This window comes from Aquarana catesbeiana, unplaced genomic scaffold (genome assembly GCF_042186555.1).
Source record: "Aquarana catesbeiana isolate 2022-GZ unplaced genomic scaffold, ASM4218655v1 unanchor226, whole genome shotgun sequence".
NCBI lineage: Eukaryota > Metazoa > Chordata > Amphibia > Anura > Ranidae > Aquarana > Aquarana catesbeiana.
The window spans coordinates 1,005,811-1,029,318 of record NW_027362653.1 but is presented as its reverse complement, the minus strand read 5'-3'; the positions used below and the strand labels follow the sequence as shown (position 1 = coordinate 1,029,318).

At 44.0% G+C, this 23,508-nt stretch overlaps 2 protein-coding genes across 2 annotated transcripts in view; both read right to left on the bottom strand.

Annotated features, from left to right (window-relative positions):
• Positions 1-23,508, bottom strand: part of LOC141121631 (uncharacterized) — a 220,833-nt gene that overhangs the window by 98,318 nt on the left and 99,007 nt on the right.
• Positions 14,488-23,508, bottom strand: part of LOC141121620 (uncharacterized) — a 33,026-nt gene continuing 24,005 nt past the window's right edge. The window contains exon 8 of the mRNA XM_073611271.1: positions 14,488-15,827. Within this exon, the coding sequence (XP_073467372.1) occupies positions 14,801-15,827 (1,027 nt within the window). The 3' untranslated portion in view covers positions 14,488-14,800. The remainder of the gene's footprint in view (positions 15,828-23,508) is intronic.

The window sequence follows — 23,508 nt, the reverse complement described above, 5'->3', positions numbered from 1 at the left end:
CTCCCGGTCAGGATCCAATTGGACATTGCCACCACAGTGGCCTGTGCCAACCACGAGGGCGGCACAAAATGTGTGGCAGAGGTGCTGGAGGCTTCCTGTTTCCTGCTTCTCTCTGCCGTGCACGTTTCCACCGCCATGAATCCATGAATTGGCAGGCAGATTACCTCGGTCCTCCACCGCTGGATTAGGGGAAGGTGTCCCTGCACCCAGACGTGTTTAATCAGATCTACCTATGCTGGGGGACCGTGGATGTAGATCTTCTGACATTCTGCCTCATGGGGAAGGTGCTATGGTTGTGGCCTAAGTGCGGGACCTCCTGGCGGATGCAGTGGAGGCACTGGTAGCATTGTGGGACCAGTATCGGCTCACTTACGCTTTCCCTCCTCTCAAACCTGCTTCTTGCCTGCTGAGCAGGAACACGGGATGCTGGCCAAAGTGTTTCAGTCACTTTGGCATCTCTAGACTGATCTGTGGTACACCATCATGGTGCAGCTGGGCAGGGATGCCCCCTGGGGGGTGCCTTTTCAGGATGACTGCCTGTTCTTGGGTCCCATCTACTGTATTGAACAACATGGGGTTATCAAGTTTGGTGCTTATCATGAGGTTGAAAGCTTGCAAGTCTGCCTCTTGGAAGGTTTTTCATTACTCTTGGAAGATCCTTTTTCCTGGTGCAAGGCTTTGAGTGTCCAACCGCGTCCCTTCTTGGTGGCTTGGGTATTGCCTGTTTTTTGACAGGGTTTTGCACAATTCCTTGCCTTGACTACCATTCTGAGGCCGAGTTTCTGCCCCCGCTGTCCTTCTTTCAGCATCCCTTGGCCCTGTGCTTCCTGCTTCATGCCGTTTATCATGGGGTTTGTCGTATGGTGTCCACCATGTGCAATCCTGTTCCACCATGGGACTTGCATTTGGTTTTCCGATGGCCTTCCTTTAGAGAGTATTCAGGATATTCCACTGCTTAGTCTTTTGCATAAAGTTGTCTTCTTGGTCACCTTCGCTTCTGCAAGGCAGGTGTCTGAGCAAGTGGCCTTCTACACAAAGAGGTTGTGGTTCTTCCTCTGTGCCCATCCCTTCTACCTTAGGTGGTTGCGGATTTTCATCTTCTGAGACCAATGGCCTTCCTTGTGTTCATGGCCGTCGCATCTTCAGGTAATTGCTTTGCACCTCTTGGATGTTCATGTGTGTCTGTCCACTGCGGCCTCCTGTGGAGGTCAGTTTTTCTTTTCCTGTTTTCGGAAGGCTGAGGAAACGCCTGGCGGCTTCCTTGGCGACATTTTCCGTTGTATCAGACAGCTGCTGGTTTTGGCATATGCTTTAAAGGCAAAGTACAGTCAAAGCTCATCTGGCATAGTCAGGGGTCAAGTCCTGTGAAAAAATTGTGGGAACTCACCCGAGATCCCCCCCCCACTGACACTGCAAAAAAGTACTTAAAATGGCCGTATTCTGTGCTAAACAGTGCAAATATCAATATTTAAACTATAAACATGTAGCTATTGCTATTAGCAATGTGTTTAAGTTAAACAAAAGTCAAAAAAACATATTTCTCCATTTACACAAGAGTCAGATTGATTTAACCCAGCCAACACAGAGTTCCTCCTTACATCAGAGTCTGCAGGATTCCCCCTTACAGTGCAAGGAAACTCTGACATAATGGGGAATGTTGCAGGTCATGATCTAAAGGAGAACTCTGATATAAGAGGGGGCTCTGGTGACCAGAGACCACCTAATATCAGAGTCCACTGTGTTCCTCTTTACATCAGATTTACCACTTACATCAGGGTCTGCAGCATTGCTCTCTACTTTAGAATCCACAGAGTTCCCCCTTGCACTGTAAGGGGGAATCCTGCAGACTGATGTAAATGGGAATGCCGGAAACTCTGTAAGGAGGACTCTGATGACCAGAGACCACCTTCTGCAGAGTGAATGCACTAAGGTGGGGGGATCCTGATATAGGGGGGAACCTTTATATCAGTGCCTCCTTACATTATTGTATTTACTCCCCCTTACATCAGTGACCCTACCTCAGACTGGCCTGGCGGCGCTGTCACTGACCTCCTATCAGGTGCACCGTGAAGGGCTCTGTCAGTCGGCTCCAGCTTGGTGGCTCTGGTTTTATCCTATAGTCTCCTCTCCACAGTCCACACACATCTGACTCCCCCCGTGACCCTCCCACTCTTGACTCCTTTCCAGACTCCCCCTCAGAGACTGCAGACATGATAAAAGACAAGAGATGGTCAGAGATTGTGGACATGATACAAGAGATGGTTAGAGGCTGCAGACATGACACAGGAGGTGGTTAGAGGCTGCAGACATGAGACAAGATATGGTTAGAGGCTGTGGTCAAGATACAGGAGATGATAAGAGGCTGCAGACATGATACAGGAGGGGGTCAGAGGCAGTGGACATGATACAGGCGGTGGTCAGAGACTGCGGAAATGATACAGGAGGTGGTCAGAAGCTGCGAACATGGTAGAGGAGATGGTTGGAGGCTGCAGACATGGTACAGGAGATGGTCAGAGGCTGTAGACATGGTACAGGAGATGGTTAGAGGATGCGGTTATGATACATGAGATGGTTAGAGGCTGCGGACAGCTATATTTTTTACGGGCGCCACTGCAGGTAACAGACATTTACAGGTGGTTGGCAACACTGCCCCACACAGAAGTGTCCTCCTCTGCCTCCTTCCTTCCCCCTCCCCCACGGTAATGTCCTCCTCTGCCCCCCTCAAGTAGTGTACTTCTCTGCCCCCTTCATATCATGACCCCCACTGCAGCGTCCTGCTGTGCCCCTTTCACCTCTCCACATAAGTGTCCTCCTTTGCCCCCTTCACCCCCCCAACATAGTAATGTCCTCCTTCACCCCCCCCCCACAGTAATGTCCTCCTCTGCCTCCTTCACCACCCCCCACAGTAATGTCCTCCTCTGCCCCCTTCACCCCCCCCGTATTATCTATCTCTGCCCCCATCTTCCCCCCCCGGCAGTGTCCTCCTCTGCCCCCTTCACTCCCTCACAGTAGTGTCCTCTTCTGCCCCCTTCACCCACCCCCCCACAGTAGTGTCCACCTCTGCCCCCCCCCAACAGCAGTATCCTCCTCTGCCCCATTCACCCCCTCCCCCACAGTGGTATCCTTCTCTGCGGCTGCCACCTTTTATATTACCCCTTAACAGTGTCCTTCTCTCTGCTGTGGTGGGGCGCCGCCACTAAGACCCTCACATCAGTGTCCTCCTCTCTGTCTTTGCTGTGGGAAAGCACCGCCGCCAAGACCGAGTTCCACTGCCTTCCATTTAAAAATGGCACCAGATTGCACCTTTGCATCACTACGCATGCGCCAGCCTGGCAGAAAATGCAGAGCCTGGCAGGCCTCGGAACGGCGCATGCGCCGTTAGCGCCTGCCACAGCTCACATACTTCAAAGGCCAGTCCTGCAGGATGCAGCTGCTAATGGGAACCGCATTCCTGCTGTGGAAATAGTACAGGAACGCCATTCCCATGTGTTCCTGCAGGACTCGAGCACTGGGCATACTCTTAAAAATAAAAGATATTTGTTACAAGTTGATGGTTTTGCTTCTGCTGATTTTTTTTAGTTTGGCTGCAAGGTTTTGCAGGCTGCTGTCTAAGGTTCCTTATTTGCCCTTTTAAGGGTTGTTTGGGTGGTTGGCATGTTTGCCTGGCTGATCCAGTTGGGTTTTGGTTTGCCCACCCCTTCTTGAGATACTGCTTTGGGACATCCCTATATTTCAAATTCAGAAGAGCTGTGCACGTGGACTGCAAATGCACATGGGCTGTGAGTGCACATGGGCTGTGTGTGTATGTGGGCTGTGTGTGCATGTGGGCTGTGTGTGCACGTAGACTGTGAGCACCTGTGTATTGTATTGTTGAGTACCTGTGTATTGTTAAGTATTAGTGTCAGGAAGCTAGTTGTTAGTTAATCTGGACAGGGTATAATCCCCAATCCTCATTAACCGCTAAGCCACCGCCCACCGTCATATGACGGCTGGACGAGGCTTCTGTTATTCTGGGAGGACGTCATATGACGTCCTCGCCTTCCCGAGCCACTAGGGGGCGCGCGCGCGCCCGCCGTGTCACTCGGGAGCCGGTGCGCGTGCCCGGCGGCCGCGATGTCCGCCGGGCACCCGCGATTGCCGGGTAACACAGCAGGAGCGTGGATCTGTGCATGTAAACACAGATCCACGTCCTGTCAGAGAGGAGAGGAGACCGATGGCGTGTCCCTTGTACATAGGGACAGCGATCGGTCACCTCCCCCAGTCAGTCCCCTCCCCCCACAGTTAGAATCACCTCCTTAGGTAATACATTAACCCCTCGAGCGCCCCCTAGTGTTAACCCCTTCCCTGCCAGTCACATTTACACAGTAATCAATGCAATTTTATAGCATTGATCGCTGTATAAATGTGAATGGTCCCAAAAATGTGTCAAAAGTGTCTGATGTGTCCGCCGCAATATCGCAGTCACAATAAAAATTGCAGATCGCCGCCATTACTAGTAAAAAATAAATAAATAATAAAAATGCTATAAATCTATCCCGTATTTTGTAGACGCTATAACTTTTGCGCAAACCAATCAATATACGCTTATCGCAATTTTTTTTTACCAAAAATATGTAGAAGAATACGTATCGGCCTAAACTGAGGAAAAAATTTGTTAAAAAAAAAAAAAAAATTGGATATTTATTATAGCAAAAAGTAAAAAATATTGTGTTTTTTCAAAATTGTCCCTCTTCTTTTGTTTATAGCGCAAGAAATAAAAACCGCAGAGGTGATCAAATACCACCAAAAGAAAGCTCTATTTGTGGGAAAAAAATGATAAAAATTTAATTAAGGTGCAGTGTAACACGACCGCGCAATTGTCATTCAAAGTGCGACAGCGCTGAAAACTGAAAAATGGCTTGGGCAGGAAGGGGGTGTACGTGCCCTGTATTGAGGTGGTTAAATTAGTAGAAACTGTAATGGAAATGTGTAAGTTCTGTATATAATTGTATTCTATTTTGTATGTATTGCACACTGCCCTCACTGTGCACACGGCACTAATAATGTTTTCAGTAAATGTTTACATTCTTTCGAGTCCTGATTAGAATAAGCCTGCCTATGTAACGTCCCTTGTTACGATAAACCTACAATTGTAATATTAATGTGATACCTACATAATCATGTGCATAAAAACCTTCAATTGCGTCATAATAAAGCAGAACAGTAATTTGGAAAGATGCTGAGCGTATCTTTTGTGTCTGTTCCCTACTGCAGTAGTTATTATTAATTTGGAACCACTAATCAATATGAGGATAGGAGTTGCCTATCATCAATTTAACCGAGTTAGCATGGCGAGCCAGCCAGGAGGGGATTCCAGGTGACCCTGAGTATCCGAAACGAGGAGCTTGAGACGATCCGGGAATTTCTGATAATCAGCCGGCTGAGGTAAGCCTTTTGCTTACATTTGAGTTATCAGACTTCCTGGATCGGTAAGGCATTTTCGGGACAAAGGGTACCTATTTTACTCCCCTTAATCGAACTGTATTGATTGGTGGTTATATGTTATGTTGTCCCTGTCTATTGTCCATCGGAGTGTTATAGATAAGAGAGGGAAGAATAGTGCTGTTCACAGGTATATGTAGTAAATCTGCTAGATAAAGTAGTTTAGAGGCAAGAGGGTATAGGCACAAGTAGAGAAGAGAGAAGACTGGCCAGTCATTATGGGCATTGAATTAAGTAAGGGAATGAAGGGTAAGAGACCCTCAAAAATGCCCAGCGCAAGAGGAGCGCTATATATGAACCAAAGGTGCGGTTCCGCCTATACTGAGCCCCTAGATTAATGGTTAGAGTGGACAGGGATCCACAATGGGTAACTGGGTTACCAAAGTCCACAGGGACTAAGAATCATGCAGAGTAAACAGCTAGAGAAACAGCTATCTATGTGAGCAGGATGGATCAAGGGTGACATTAGAACTAGACAGAAAGGGACATTTTCATGTTAAGTTGTGGAATGAATTTGGGGTCAGGCACTACAACTATTAGAGTCAGAAACAGAGAAATGAGAGGTAAAACAGAATACTTTATATGTTGTCAGAGAGAGAAGATGGGATGAGCACTCTGGCTGACCGTCTGATCATAGAAGCTAGATATAAAAGATATCTGAACAAAATAAGGAAAGCAGAATTTAGGCAGGAAAATATTAATGAGAGTTAAAAGAAAGTGAGAGAATGATATGCATGTGTTGTGTACAAATGGGAAAAATGTAAGCGATTTTAGAGAGATATTGGTGTATGTGTGTGCGAATGCTGGGACCTTTAGTTCTATCCCTTGTGTGTGTCATGTACGCAGATGTGACCCCCTCCTTTGTGCTCTCCTGAAAGAATGTGGTCAGTGATAAGCTGGAAGGACACCATGCCAATTCCAGTTTTTTAGACAAAACATTTATAACAAAATGTGCCGGGTTAACAAATCTAATGGTAAACAATGTGATCACAATTATTTTGAATCTGTTTTCCAAACATGGTAAAATGAAGGTTACATTTAACCGTGTATTACACAAATTGAATATCCTTTGATAGTGGAAACAGTGCATTTAAAAAAGGGAAATTAAGTAAAATTAAGTAATAATGAGTATTAATTTCTAATATGAGTTTAACAATTATATTAATAATATAGATATATTGAAACTGGTTTAGACAACCTTTGGTTGGAAATGAAATCCAGGTTATTGGGGAAATTTGTAATGAATGAGATTAGTTTAGATTAAGATAACAATTTTGTAATTTTACATTTATACAATAAGCCCTTATTGAGAGGAAAAAAGATTAAGATGAGGTTGTTATTTTGAATAAAGCTGCCATAATATTTAACAAAGCCAAGATGGATGGGATACATAAGAAGTTCTTCTACAAAAATGATATTGTAAGGTTTTTGATGAAAACTTGATGTGCGGTCCATGATGTAAGAGTAATAATAAATAAAATTTAAATATAACAGACCCATCACATCAAGTCCACACACCCTGTTAGGATAGATGCCACCTGCAGCCAGTTGTTTTATAGTTTTTGATACTTTCTGGTCCATCATACAGATTGTTGATCCTTTTGTTTTATTTATTTTTTATTTTTGAAATCCAAAGCAGAATGTGTGGATTGTGAAATGATGTGCCCCTTTTTCTTGTAAGTGCAGTGGTATAAGCAGAAGAATATTTTGGATTTATGGGCATCTCTCCATGACCGCAGGGTATTGTTATCATTTATTATAATATTGCCAGGAAGAAGTTGTCTTTTGAAACATGAAACTGGAGTTCTTACACAAACAGCGTGATAGAAAACAAGCCATTGTAATATATTTATGCAAGCTGGACCCAGTAATAAATGGTTCACCCCGATATATCAGAGCTGTAGCTCTTATGCAAAGGTGCTATTAGACAAAGTTAGATATTGTTTTGGTTAATGGTCCGACATTCTGTGCAGCAAATATACAGCTAACTAAATGTTTGTTTAATGAAAGGTTTAAAATATGAGTTTGTTTATGTACAAATCTAACAATGAAAAATGCGTACATTTATTCAAAAGAAAGGAAAAGACACATGTGTTAAATTGATGACATAGGAATCAGCTGCTGTGAGCCCAGTGCAGGACACACTCCCTGAAGACCCAGATATTTAATTTTTTGTAGATTTGAGTATGCAGTTTATCACCCAGAAGGATACTCTGTATTCAAAGTCATTGGATCCTTTTTGCCCAGCTCAAGAAGCAGAGCTCCATGTTTTAGCAAAGCCTATGAGCTGTAAAAAGAGTGTATATTTATATAGATAGTCGAGATATAGAGAGCTTTTGGTTCCATTTGAAGGGCCAGAAGTTTGTTTTTACTTCGGCAGGTAAACCAACCAAGCATGCCAAGTTAATTTGATCGGCTGTTTTCAGCCTTCCAGCTTCTTGCTGAGGTAGCCATATTAACTTTCACACATGGAAGCAGACCAGGTGACTAAGGATGCTGCATTTACAGCCCCGGACACTTGATGGGTCTGTGCAACTCACAGATTCCACCCTAGTTCTGGCCCAGTATAGCTGGGATTAATAATTCAACTTTAAGGACCCCAGAACGAGAAGAACAAGTGGTCCACAGGGGGCAACTTCTTATGAAACAGGACTTTGGAAAAGGTGATCATTTATGTCTGCCAGCCACTCTTTCCCTTCAGCTTGACACATGGACCGTGTCATGAGTCACAAGCAGTTATGGCTGCCTTAGTAAATGAGCGTGGGATAGAGCCAGGGTTATCCACAGTTGTTTTTATAACATACCACTTCTTGTTTTACCTGTTACCAAAGGTGTTACCAAAAGCTGAACATCCCTCCCAGAGATTACAAAAAGATATATCCAGATGCCCAAGTTAGGATCTTACGAGTATGCATTTTGTCTGTATGGACATGTTTTTTGGATGTCCAGTGGCAAATGCTACTGCAAAGGCCACAGTAAAAAGTGTTATCAGAAGTAGTTTGTAAGTACAGAGTGCCAGGGAGTACAGAGAGTATCAGAGGAAATCATTTTTTATAGGAGAGTCCTTACTAGAAGTTTTGAGGTTTTATTTTTACACCCCCTACTGTCTACAATGTAGTGGACAAAGTAAAGTAAGAAACTAGAAAACTTTTGCCTGAATGTTTTCTTAAATTTTATCAGGCCTCTAAGGGGGATATTGGACTCTCTCCCTATGAGATTTGGTTTGGGAGTGTGTTACTCACTTGCTTATATTTTGTCTCAGCAGCCGAAGTCCTCCATTCGGATCTCACGGAGAATGTTGCTGATCTTTTAAGGTTTTTGACAAACTCATTTATGTGTTTTCTCCCCAATTCCAGATCCTAAAAGTTTGGAAGGATCTAAAACTAAAGCCAGGTGACTTGTGGATTTTTAAGAGACATATATATAAGGAAATGTTTGGAGACTCAATACAGCATCTATTTCATGTACAGTTTTTGCAAAACTTGAAGGAAAAGTCACCTGGATCCACACCAGACACTGCAAAAATGACTAAATTAAAGAAATTTCTGTGTTTGATTTGTTTCCCTCTTGTGATCACAGTCTAGGGTACTTTTTAATTCAGTTACTTTAATTGTAAGGGATATATATATTTGAAAAGTAGTTCAGCCAAGTTGAAGTCATATTTGTCTTTTGTGCGTCTTCCATTTCATGTAGAATTGTCTGTGTTTACATATGCTGATAAGTCAGCATGCCAACAATTAAGCTAGAAGGCCATTCTGGCCACAGGAGTGTACAGCCAGTACTCTGTAAATATGTCTTATCAATCATTTGTTTTTCACAACAAAAAGTCATTTTGGTAATGAAAAAGTTGCTTAGCTATTATTTTCTCCACAATGGAGTTTTTTGCTTCTTTGGCCAGGACTACCTCCACCTAAGCGTGTGGAGGTTCCAGGTTAAAGGTGATAGCAGGTATGGTTAGTGATCAAAATATTGATCAAAAGAGGGGAGACTGTAATGGAAATTTGTAAGTTCTGTATATAATTGTATTGTATTTTGTATGTATTGCACACTGCCCTCACTGTGCAACAGCACTAATAATGTTTTCAGTAAATGTTTACATTCTTTCGAGTCCTGATTAGAATTAGCCTGCCTATGTAACGCCCCTTGTTACGATAAACCTACAATTGTAATATTAATGTGATACCTACGTAATCATGTGCATAAAAACCTTCAATTGCGTCATAATAAAGCAGAACAGTAATTTGGAAAGATGCTGAGCGTATCTTTTGTGTCTGTTCCCTACTGCAGTAGTTATTATTAATTTGGAACCACTAATCAATATGAGGATAGGAGTTGCCTATCATCAATTTAACCGAGTCAGCACGATGCCCGGCGGGTGTGGAGAGGCGACTCTTTGTACATCTTGCAGCATGTATGCGTTCCTTGATCATCCGACCGAAGGCGAATACTGCTGTGCAAAATGTAAGCACATTGTTTCCCTGGAAGCTCAGGTTCTGAATCTGGGGAAGCAACTGTCAGCACTGAGAAGACCCTTCATACTAAAGGAGAGCTGGAAACATACCCGGCCGGTGCCAGCACAGAGGCGGGTGGAGACAAACAGGTGCTGGCACTAGAAAAGAGTAGATGAGTGACAGTCAGGAAGGGTAGAGGGGGAAGTGCCAGGGAGGGCGATACTGGGCTGGAGCATCCCAATAAATACGCCCCGTTGAGTGACTTTGGTGAAACCAGTCAGGGACCAGCACTGCTGGAGCTGAGGGCCTCCCCTAGCTGCCAGGGGAAGAACTCCTCCAGTGAGAGGGGGGGAGGAGTGAAGGGAACAGAAAGACAGATATTGGAGGTGGGGGACTCAATTCTTAGAAGGACAGAGAGGGCAATCTGTGACAAAGACCTGAAGTGCCAAACTTTATGCTGTCTACCCGGGCGCTCGGGTTCGGCACATCACAGGTCTGGTGGACAGATTATTGGGAGGGGCTGGGGAAGACCCGGCTGTCATGGTGCACGTTGACACCAATGACAAAGTCAAAGGAAGATGAAGTGTCCTAAAGAACGATTTTAGGGACTTAGGAGCTAAATTGAGGAAAAGGACCTCTAAGGTAGTATTCTCAGAAATACTACCGGTACCTCGAGCCACACCAGAAAGGCAGAGGGAGATTAGAGAAGTAAACAAGTGGCTGAGGAGCTGGTGTAGTAAGGAGGGGTTTGGGTTCCTGGAGAACTGGACAGACTTCTCAGTCGGTCACCAGTTCTATAGAAGGGACAAACTGCACCTAAATGAGGAGGGTGCAGATCTGCTGGGAGTAAAGTTGGCCAAAAAGTTAGAGGGGCTTTTAAACTAGGCAACGGGGGGAGGGTCCAGAGACAGAGATAGTCAGTGTGGAACATATTCCAGAGGGTAGTATAGGGGGCATTAGTGGTAGGTTGACTAGAGCACATAAACCCGAGATAAGTATAGTAACAAGTCCTAGTTGCAACCTTGAAACACCGAATAAGAAGACAGTATGCAACCGGTCTAAACTACATGGTATGTTCACCAGTGGCAGGAGCATGGCAGACAAGATGGGTGAACTAGAGATACTGTTGTACGAGGAGGACTTAGATTTTGTGGGAATTTCAGAAACCTGGTTCAACAGCTCTCATGATTGGCTGGCAACCATTCAAGGGTATACCCTTTATCGCAGGGATAAAGAGGGTAAAAAGGGGAGGGGTATGCCTGTATATCAAGAATAATGAACAAGTGAATGTGAGAGATGACATCACCTCCTCTTCACCATCCCCCTTCTTCCTGTTTCCCCTCTTCACCACCCTTTTACCCTCTTCACCTCCCCATCCTCCTCTTTACCTCCACATCCTCCTTTTCACCCTCCTGTCCCCTCTTCACCCCCCCCCCCATCCTACTCTTCACCCTCCTTTCCCCTCTTCACCTCCCCATCCTCCTCTTCACCCTCCTGTCCCCTCTTCACCTCCCCATCCTACTCTTCACTCTCCTGTCCCCTCTTCACCTCCCCATCCTCTTTTTTACCCTCCTGTCCCCTCTTCACCTCCCCATCCTCCTCTTCGCCCTCCTGTCCTCTCTTCACCTCCCCATCCTCCTCTTCACCCTCCTGTCCCCTCTTCACCTCCCCATCCTACTCTTCATCCTACTGTCCCCTCTTCACCTCCCCATCCTCCTCTTCACCCTCCTGTCCCCTCTTCACCCTCCTGTCCCCTCTTTACCTCCCCATTCTACTCTTTACCTCCCCATCCTCCTTTTCACCTTTCTGTCCCCTCTTCACCTCCCCATCCTTCTTTTCACCCTCCTGTCCCCTCTTCACCTCCCCATCCTCCTCTTCCTCCCCCTGTCCCCTCTTCACCTTCCTGTCCCCTCTTCACCCCTTTTCCATCTTCATCCCCCACCCCCTCTCTACACCACCCCTCTTACTCTTAACCTCTTTACCCTCCCGTCTCCATCTCCACCTCACCTTCCCTTTTTTCATCCCCCTATCACTTCCCCATCCCGCTTTCACCCCTGTCCCCCTTTTAACCACCCTTTGCACAGTGGTACAGGCTTTTCAGTATTATAATACATGGTGGTGAGGTGACCTACAACCTCCCAGCTGTCTTCCTGTATATACAGTATTGCTTCTTGTGGAACCATGCTCATCTTAAATGAATATCCCTTCCCTAATTAAAGTTATAATTCATCACGACAGGATGAATACTTGTCACATTTGTCCAACAAATTTTTAATTAACCACTTGCCGACCAGCCACCACCATTATACTGCGGCAGGTCGGCTCATTCCCGCAAATCGCTATAGCTGTACGTTGGCTAAACAGCTATAGCAGGCACATGCACGCACCCGCTGCATGGCAGGGAAGCTGATGCACGCAGCCGGCCTCCCGTGATCGCTCCACAGAGAGGCAGAACGGGGATCTGTCAATGTAAAGAAACAGATCCCCGTTCTGTCAGGGGAGTAGAAAGAGATTGTCTGTTTCTAGTGATTAGAAGGAGTGATCTCTCTCCTCCTCCAGTCACTCCCCCCCCCCCGCACAGTTAGAAACACCCCCTAGGGAACACATTTAACCCCTTGATTGCCCCCTAGTGTTAACCCCTTCCCTGCCAGTGACATTTATACAGTAATCAGTGCATTTTTACAGCACTGATCGCTGTATAAATGTCAGTGGTCCCAAAAAAAGTATCAAAAGTGTCCGATCTGTCCGTTGCAATGTCACAGTCCCACAAAAAAAATGCTGATCACCGCCATTACTAGTAAAAAAAAAAAATAATAAAAATGCCATAAATCTATCCCCTATTTTGTAGACGCTATAACTTTTGCACAAATAAATCAATATACGCTTATTGCGATTTTTTTTTTTTTTTAAATATGTAGAAGAATACATATCGGCCTAAACTGATGAAGAAATCTAGTTGTTTTTTTTTTTACATTTTGGGATACTTATTATAGCAAAAAGTAAAAAATATTGTTTTTTTTTAAAATCAAAATTCTTTTTTTGTTTATAGCGCAAAAAATGAAAACCGCAGAGGTGATCAAATACCACTAAAAAAAGCTCTATTTGCGGGCAAAAAAAGACCTCAGTTTTGTTTAGGTACCACATCGTACGACTGCACAATTGTCAGTTAAAGCGACGCAGTGCCGATTCGCAAAAAAAAGCCTGGTCATTAAGGGGGAAAATCTTCCGGTACTTAAGTGGTTAATAGATGTCTAAGACCCCTTTCACACCGAGGGCGTTTTGCAGGCGCTATAGCGTTAAAAATAGCGCCTGCAATCCGCCCTCAAACAGCTGCAGCATTGTCTCCAGTGTGAAAGCCCGAGGGCTTTCACACCGGAGCGCTGCGCTGGCTGGACAGGAAAAAAAGTCCTGCCAGCAGCTTCTTTGGAGCGGTGAAGGAGCGTTGTGTTTACCACTCCTCCACCGCTACTCCCCATTGAAATCAATGGTGCAGCGCTGGGATACCGCTGGCAAAACGCCGCTATTGAGGCGCATTGCGGGCAGTTTTAACCCTTTCTCGGCCGCTAGCGGGGGGGGGGGGGGGGTGTAAAAGCACCCCACTAGCGGCCGAAATGCACCGCTAATCCGACGGTAAAGCGCCGCTACCGCTGACGCTATGGGCAGCCCGGTGTGAAAGGGCTCTAAGGGTTGGTGAAAGCTGACACCACAAAATTTACTCAACTAAAATTTTCCAACGAAAGATGCCATTTTTATTTTTCTACTGCTATCAATGGTCAACACGGTACAACACTTCATCCATGTCTTTGGTGATCTCTCATCTCCTTATGAACTGTTTCTTACATGATGAAGATCAGCCATGGAGTATATCTGAGGTGTGTATCAGGGTGTAAAAAAAAAAAAAACAGGAATAAAAAAAACGAATCTGTTGCGCTATAGGTATATAGATAAATCTTGTTTTGAGAAGCTGACACAATATATTTCACATAGGTTGGACTTGATGGACTTGTGTCTTTTTTCAACCTCGCCTACTATGTAATATGCATGAAACGAAAACAGATATAATAAAAATGGTGCAGCGCTAATATCAATCAAAGTCCATAGTACCAATCCAAATGATATCCAATTGTTGATTGCTAGAGCAGAAACAATGTATCCTAAGTGTGAAGAGACCATCACCAGCACCCAAAACACTGCCTCGTACCCTCTATTGGGATAAATAATGCGTGGGATGTTATTCAAACATCAGCTCCAACAGTAATCAGCCTCAAGGATATTCTCCAGTAAGGATGAGCTCAGGCATGTTCGCAACCTGCACGTGCCGAGCCCGCCAGGAAGTCTGCACTGGGGAGAGCTAATCACAGGCAGTGAGACATTTCCCGATCTCTGCAGCCACGGATTGTGAAAATGTCTCACTGCCTGTGATTAGCTCTCCCCAGTGCAGACTTCCTGGCGGGCTCTGCACGTGCGGGTTGCGAACACGCCTGAGCTCATCTTTATTCTCCAGCGTCTCCACCAAAGCACCAAAGTCTCAATTAGATATAAAAGAACAAAACTCCTCATACTGCAGACATCCCATCGAAGGTTTATTATAAAATTCCAAATACACTCACATTTCAAGAGATAAAAATTTGCATGATGGAAATGTCTGGCATTTCAAACCCACAAAATGGCCGCTGCGACCCGGCATGAGGTCGCATCACACGTCTCCGACATATATCAGGGTGTGCTTCCTCCCCAGATGAGAGTTGTGATGTCCAGCAACATTCATATAGAAGACATTTCCCGCACTCAAGGCACTAATACACCTCGAGGGTTGTGTGGGATCTCTGATGTACAGGAAGACAGGACTTCAGTGAGGAACAAATCCCTCACTCAGGACAGGGAAGTGGCTTCTCCCCCGTGTGAGATCTCTCATGTCTGTAAAGACTGGACTTCACCGAAAAACATTTCCCGCACTCAGAGCAGGAATACGGCTTCTCACCTGTGTGAGAACTCTGATGTCTGTAAAGACTGGACATCACTGAAAAACATTTCCCGCACTCAGGACAGGAAAGTGGCTTCTCCCCTGTGTGAGATCTCAGATGTTTGTACAGACCGGACGTCTGTGTAAAACATTTACCGCACTCAGGACAGGGATATGGCTTTTCCCCTGTGTGACTCCTTTGATGCTTGACAAGAACTGATTTTGTTACAAAACATTTCCCGCACTCAGAACAAGGATAAGGCTTCTCACCCGTGTGAGACCTCTGATGTATATTAAGATTGGTCTTCTCTGAAAAACATTTCCCACACTCAGAACAGTAATAAGGTTTTTCCCCCGTGTGAGACCTTTCATGTCTGACAAGTTTTGATTTTTTTACAAAGCATTTGCTACACATAGCACAGGAATACGGCATATCTCCTGTGTGCAATCTCTGATGTGTGGAAAGAGAGGACTTCTCTGAAAAACATTTCCCACACATAGGACAGGAAAATGGCTTCTCCCCCGTGTGAGTTCTTTTATGTGCGACAAGGTTTGATTTCCTTGAAAAACATTTCCCACACTTAGGACAGGAAAACGGCTTCTCACCCGTGTGAAACATATGATGTATTACAAGTTCTGATTTTTGTACAAAACATTTCCCGCACTCATGACAGGAGTGTGGCTTATCACCTGTGTGCAATCTCTGATGTCTGTAAAGAGGTGTCTTGCCTGAAAAACATTTCCCGCACTCAGGACAGGAATATGGTTTTTCCCCTGTGTGAGATCTCTGATGTGTGGAAAGATAGGACTTGTTTGAAAAACATTTCCCGCACTCAGGGCAGGAATGTGGTTTCTCTCCTGTGTGGGTTCTTTTATGCTCTTCTAGACCAGATTTAAACTGGAAACACCTCCCGCACTCGGTACAGGAAAACCTCTTCTCCGTTGGAAGGACGGCACCGCCCCTCACAGTCTGAGGTTCCTCAGGATAAGAGGAATACGATGGTCCATCTACACTGTGTGGTGCCGGATGGACATTTGAGGTAGTCTGGTTTTCTCCTGGACTATACTGTGTGATGTCCTCATCTTCTACTTTACAGTCTGGAGACAAAGTGAGACAATCCTCTGAGGTTTTCCTCATCTCCCATCCATCTACTAAAATAGAAATAAAAAGATTATTACTAGACATGAGCAGATTGGTTCCCCTAAAACAGGACTCTGCCCACATCAGGCAGCTTTGTCTCTGAGGATCTTACAATTCCACCCTCAAGGTAACTAGTAAATGGATCCTCTGATCTCCTACCAGTTCATTTCTTTATTCATGGACCTTAGTCAGAGAGTGAGGAAACAACCAGAACTGTCTTTTATAGGAGTGACAGTGATGAGGGGATTATAGGACGAGTGCCCCCACCCCCTCTATCACTCATTGCCATCTTCCCAACACAAGAAGTACTACACTTCCTTATTTAGTCCATGATTTAGTCATAAATAACAGCGGGGCTGAGCCCCACCAGAGGTCAGGGAGTGAGGATGGGGGGGGGAGAACAACCAAGATGAAAACTGCAGAAGCAAATACTCTTGCGCACAGGTGTGTAAGCTAGATAATCCCAAGGGTTCAGAAAGAACAGTGAATTTCGGCCTTGCTGCTCTCCAGGATGGGATTATCCTAGTAGTAAACAATAAGAAAAAAAGAGAGAGCGCACCGGCCTAGTGCAGTATCCTTAAGATAAATTTATTAAAACCAAGATTAAAATCTACTCACAAAGGTAGAAAGAAAAAAAAAATCGCACTGTAAACAGTCACAAGGCGATTGGTCCACTGGTAGCAGTTTCCAGGTCCTAGGAAGAGGACGTACGAACCGCTGCTGGCTAACGCGTTTCGAAGGTATCCCTTCTTCATCAGAGCCTTAGCTGTGCTAGTCTCTTACAACTATTTATACATGTGTCTATCTGGGAATCACATCTTAGATTGGTACTGGAACCCCTCCCCTAATTGGTGGGAGGTTACAAAAAAAGGGGGGGACCTCAGCCACATTGTTATATAGTGATAATCTATTAGGTTATTGTATTTTATTAAATTTCAATTCATTTTATTTTATTTTGTTTTATTTAATTCCATTCCATTTCGCATGTGCATGCACACTGGGAGTGCATGCATGCAGCAATGAGCTGACCTGGATCTGTTGGTAAATACCGTGTATCTAATAGTCTTGGGTATAGCACTTGGGGATTACCAATTATCATAAAAAATATATATATTGAATATTATAAATTGAATATTGTAAAAAGGAAAGCCATAGCTCTCACCTTCTCAATAAACCCCTCTGTGATGACTGCAGCTGCTCCGACGTCCATAGCCGACAGCTTCCATCTACGCTCTTGTCCCGATGCGCTGTCTCGGCGAGTGGAACGCACGCCACGCCATCACTTCCTGATTGCGATCCACTGGGCGGAAGTGAGGTCATGACGTCACTTCCCGTGCGCCCATTGGCGCACGGGGTTGACGTCTAGTAGTAAACAATAGCCGCCATGTTGTCGAGGAAAAAGATAGAGGGCAAAGCTAGACAAAAACGTCAAGGCAGTGCATTAGGGGGATAGCATAAGGAGCACTTAGCTCACAGTGGAGCCTCTGAGGGGGAAAAAAAAAAAAACACATTACCTAATAATAAACGTACATTACATTAGAAAAAAAAAAGGGGGGGGGGGGGGGAGTATAGACAAACTGGTATGTATATGTTATGTATACATAGCGGAAGCATGTATACACATGCATGTACAACAATGTGCCATTATTTAATGTGGTTTCTGGCAGTTAGTTGCAACTAGCACTATATCACTGGAGCTATATCCTGTGCTTATAAGGCACAAGGTGTATGTGCACACAAAGTGTGCATGCGCACGTTGATGAGCATGGACATACAACAAATTGAATGAATAAAATTCAGTTTGATTGTTTGAATGGATATAATCTATTATCAATAGTTGTATAGATAAAAAGACTAATATACACATGTATAAAAAGATAGGCAAGAGGCGCACTATAATTATATAATAAAACATATTAATAAAAAATGTATATATAATATGATTAATAATAAAAACTTATTCGTAAAAATGTTCGTATATATGTGCAAAGGTGTGCTAACCGATACATCATACAGGTTATTAAAAACCACATCTATTATTATGCACATTATTTCAGGTGTTGCTATAGTTGGAGTACATCTATGTGAACATACAGAGGCCAATACATATACGCACCCATACATGTACTCCAGGGAAAGAGATAAAAATAGAAATAAAACTACAAATGCTGGTTCTAATATACTTTCTTGTGAGAGTGGTATATAGAATAAAATTGGGCCACTGAAATTATACATTATACATTATACATATGCATAAGCCCATGTATGCTTTAATCTAGTCATACAATAAGTGCATATTTTACATATTTTTTAGGGGCTGTCTTGTATACAGGGCATTAAACTAATACGATCTTTAAAACCTAAAACTCATAATTTGCCTAAAATCTTTTTGATATATGATGACCTAAATACTATATATAAAAGTTAAGAGGAAAGTAGTAGTAATAATAATAATAATAGATAATAAACAATGGTCTGCCTAAAATTGATAAATGGACATGGGACTGGCTCGCTAAATTGACTCTAGGGTGTTGTTATACTATTTTATGTATTTCGGGGTCTTCGTTTAGGCCTCCGGGGGCGAGACTGCCAAGGGTGAAGATCCAGAAGACCTCTCGCCTGCATAACCTCTGGTGTCTTCTTCCTGTATCTAGCTCACCTCCAATGGACTCGATTCCAAAGACTTTCATGCCTGCAGGGTCCCCTTTATGGGCCTCTAAAAAGTGTCGGGAGACCGGATATTTGTCTCTTAAATTAATGAAACTGCATTTATGTTCCCCGATTCTGACTCGCATTGGACGTTGGGTACGGCCAACATACAGGCGCCCACATGGGCAAACGATGCCACAGATCACATATTCTGTTCCACAATTTATAAATTGTTTAATTTTATGGACCTTTCCGTCTCTCCCTACTACGGTTTTCTTTCTGTGCCACATGTACAAACATGTGCCACAGTTCTTCACGCTGCACCTATAGCACCCTTTTTGATCAAATATTGTTGACCAACCATTAATTGGTTTGTAGGTAAATATCTTTACCCTACTTGGGGCTACCAAGCTCCTAAGATCCGGGGGTTTTCGAAAAACAATATTAGGGTGATCGGGGAGTGCCTTACCTAGCACAGGGTCATGCTTCAGAATATTCCAGTTCTTTTTGATAATATTCTGGATTTCAAACGCCTTATTGGTATATTGGGTAGAGAAATAGGCCTGTTGGGTATCGAAAGTGGTCTAGTATCGAGATTTTTTATTTTGGTTTTCGCCTAGTGGATCATCATAGAGAGCCAAGTATTTGTTAAAGGCTGTCTCTATATGATTGGCTTCATAACCTTTTTCTTTGAACTTCTGTGTAAGAAGCTTACTTTGTTCCAGATAGTCCTCTTTCTTGGTACATGTACGTTTCAGGCGACAAAATTGACCATAGGGGACATTCTGTATCCACCTGGGATGGTGATTACTTTTAGCATGTAAATATGAGTTGCCTCCGCTGGGTTTAAAATGAGTTTTGGAAGAAATATCGCCATCTTGGTCACCCTGCAGCTCTAAGTCTAGAAAGATCAGGCATTTCTCGTCTAGGACGTGGGTAAATTCTATCCCAAAAGGATTATTCCTACAGTGCTCTAAAAAATTATAGAGATTTTGATCTGACCCATCCCAGATTATCAGAATGTCATCGATGTATCTAGCGTAAAGGACCAGGTTTGCCCCAAAGGGATTGTTTTTCCATATAAAGTATTCTTCCCAGAATCCCATAAAGATGTTCGCGTAGCTGGGGGCAAACCTGGCTCCCATAGCTGTACCCTTTGTTTGCAAATAGTTTTCGCCTAAAAAGGAGAAATAATTATGTGTAAGAGAGAATTCTATGTACGTTTAATATTAGGTAATGTGTTTTTGTTTTTTTTTTCCCCCTCAGAGGCTCCACTGTGAGCTAAGTGCTCCTTATGCTATCCCCCTAATGCACTGCCTTGACGTTTTTGTCTAGCTTTGCCCTCTATCTTTTTCCTCGACAACATGGCGGCTATTGTTAACTACTAGACGTCAACCACGTGCGCCAATGGGCTCACGGGAAGTGACGTCATGACCTCACTTCCGCCCAGTGGATCGCAATCAGGAAGCGATGGCGTGGCGTGCGTTCCACTCGCCGAGACAGCGCATCGGGACAAGAGCGTAGATGGAAGCTGTCGGCTATGGACGCCGTTGCAGCTGCAGTCATCACAGAGGGGTTTATTGAGAAGGTGAGAGCTATGGCTTTCCTTTTTACAATATTCAATTTATAATATTCAATATATATATTTTTTTATGATAATTGGTAATCCCCAAGTGCTATACCCAAGACTATTAGATACACGGTATTTACCAACAGATCCAGGTCAGCTCATTGCTGGATGCATGCACTCCCAGTGTGCATGCGCATGCGAAATGGAATGGAATTAAATAAAACAAAATAAAATAAAATGAATTGAAATTTAATACAATAACCTAATAGATTTTCACTATATAACAATGTGGCTGAGGTCCACCCCCTCCTTTTTTTGGAACCTCCCACCAATTAGGGGAGGGGTTCCAGTACCAATCTAAGATGTGATTCCCAGATAGACACATGTATAAATAGTTGCAAGAGACTAACACAGCTAAAGCTCTGATGAAGAAGGGACACCTTCGAAACGCGTTAGCCAGCAGCGGTTCGTACGTCCTCTTCCTAGGACCTGGAAACTGCTACCAGTGGACCAATCGCCTTGTGACTGTTTACAGTGCGATTTTTATTTTCTTTCTACCTTTGTGAGTAGATTTTAATCTTGGTTTTAATAAATTTATCTTAAGGATAATGCACTGGGCCGGTGCGCTCTCTATTTTTTTCTTATCAAGATGAAGACTGGACTGATCCTGAAGACCACCATCATTGGGTTATTGACTCCTCCCTCATTATCACTTTCTTTTTAAGGTTCCAGAGCTTGAGGATGTTATCACATTATTATCAACATGTAAAAGTTTGTGCTCCAATCAAATCATCAGATATAAAATGTCCAGCTGGTAGGAAATGGGGGTAACAAAAGAAAATACATATTATGTTTATATATACTGTAACAGTGGGTAGAGGGGAGAGAGCAGAAGTCAGTACTATGTAATGTACAACCTCTTGTATAGGATGAACAAGTTAGGACTATATAGTATCAGAATTATGTAATGTACAACATAGAGTATTTAGTGCAGGAGTCAGGAGTATGTAATATGCAATATAAATTATACAGTGTAATGGTCAGGACTCATAATATTGGTATTCAGTAATCAGTGGAAGCTTAAATGTTTACTTGAGACAAGTGGCAGAGGTCCCACACCGCTGCCTCCCATCTCCTGAGACTGCACTTAGTGACTTGGGTCTGAGACTATACAGACATATCCCTCCACCCGGCACAGCCAACAAATAACAGAATAAGTAATCCTGGGAGAATTGTTCTGTCAGATCTTACTAGACCCGGGCATGGGGCAGAAGACCCAATGCACATACCTCAGGTACCTAAGTTGAACAATGCCTACAGTGAAAATGAACATTTTGGTGCCAGCTGAACCCCAGAATATACATACACTATATTACCAAAAGTATTGGGATGCTTACTGTGACAGACCTAGCCGGGAGAGAGACTTTTGGAGGGGACTGTATGCTAGCCTCTTGCCGATCAAACGTGGGCCCTGGCATTTGGGGGAACGGTGATCTTTGTGAGCTGTATGCCTGGGGACCCTTGAGGTGGTACTACTGTGGATTCGGGTCCTGGTCCCCCAGGACACACAGACTCTGGGGACCTTGGATTTGCCATATTAGAAATAGTGGCTGATTCATAATGCTGGGAAAAATACTGTTAGAAGACGCTGATGTCAATTCCAGCCACCTGTCTGTCTGTTGCCTGCTAGAATGTGTATTGTAAATAAGTCTCTAGTATGGGATCTAAGATTCATTAGATCCCCATTGTTGTTTGTGTTAATTAACTCTGCTATTGTGATAATGTTGATTGGGTTTTCTGAGCTACAATACGGCCAGTCTGGCCTAAAGGTCATGTCTGAGTCATCTAGGCTGTCTAAAGGGATTAGGTAATTAGCCCATGTTAATTAGGTAAATTAGGTTACAGGTGTATTGTTAGAGTAATATGAGCCGGAGGTATGCACCTCCACTTTTAGTGTATAAAAGAGCCTGTATTTTTCAATAAAAGAGATTCCTGTTTGAGCTTACATACAGCCTGCCTGGTGTTTGTTCTGAGCTACACAACTGGATTAGAACGGCACATAGCTGTAGTTCTAGTCCCGGAGCATCGGATGACCGAACCATCAGATGTTGCGATCTGCAATCTGATTCAACAGCCATAGAAGAGTGTCGGGAGAGTGGAACCGAGCGAGCAGGGGCTCGTTACACCTACCTTTACACACACATAAACTTTAATGGCATCCCAGTCTTCGTTCCTTAGGGTTCAATATTGACTTGGCCCACCCTATAACAACTTCAACTCCTCTGGGAAGGCTGTCCACAAGGTTTAGGAGTGTGTCCATGGGAATGTTTGACCATTCTTCCAGAAGCACATTTGTGAGGTCAGGCACTGATGTGGACGAGAAGGCCTGGCTCGTAGTCTCTGCTCTAATTCATCCCAAAGGTGTTCTATCGGGTTGAGGTCAGGACTCTGCAGGCCAATAAAGTTCCTCCACCTCAAACTCGCTCATCCAGGTCTTTATGAACCTTGCATTGTGCACTGGTCCAAATCATTTGGTGGAGGGGGGGATTATGGTGTGGGGTTGTTTTTCAGTGGTTGGGCTTGGCCCCTTAGTTCCAGTGAAATGAACTCTTAAGGCATCAGCATACCAAGACATTTTGGACAATTTCATGCTCCTAACTTTGTGGGAACAGTTTGGGGATGGCCCCTTCCTGTTCCAACATGACTGCACACCAGTGCACAAAGCAAGGTCCATAAAGACATTAATGAGTGATTTTGAGGTGGAGGAACTTGACTGGCCTGCACAGAGTCCTGACCTCAACCCGATAGAACAACTTTGGGGTCAATTAGAGTGGAGACTGTGAGCCAGGTCTTCTCGTCCAATAACAGTGCCTGACCTCACAAATGTGCTTCTGGAAGAATGGTCAAACATTCCCATAGACACACTCCTAAACCTTGTGGACAGCCTTCCCAGAAGAGTTGAAGCTGTTATAGCTGCAAAGGGTGGGCCAACTCAATATTGAACCCAACGAACAAAGACTGGGATGCCATTAAAGTTCATGTGTGTGTAAAGGCAGGTGTCCCAATACTTTTGCTAATATAGTGTAAATCCAGGCTAGATATATAAATTGTGTCTGCAGCACAGAGAAAGAAGATTATCCGAGAGAAATACAATACAGGACGGGGAACACAGCTCAGGAAAGTGACCAGGGGATTACAGGCTGATATCACCCAGTCCCCGCCCTGTTCTGGACCAATCAGTGAGCAGTATGGG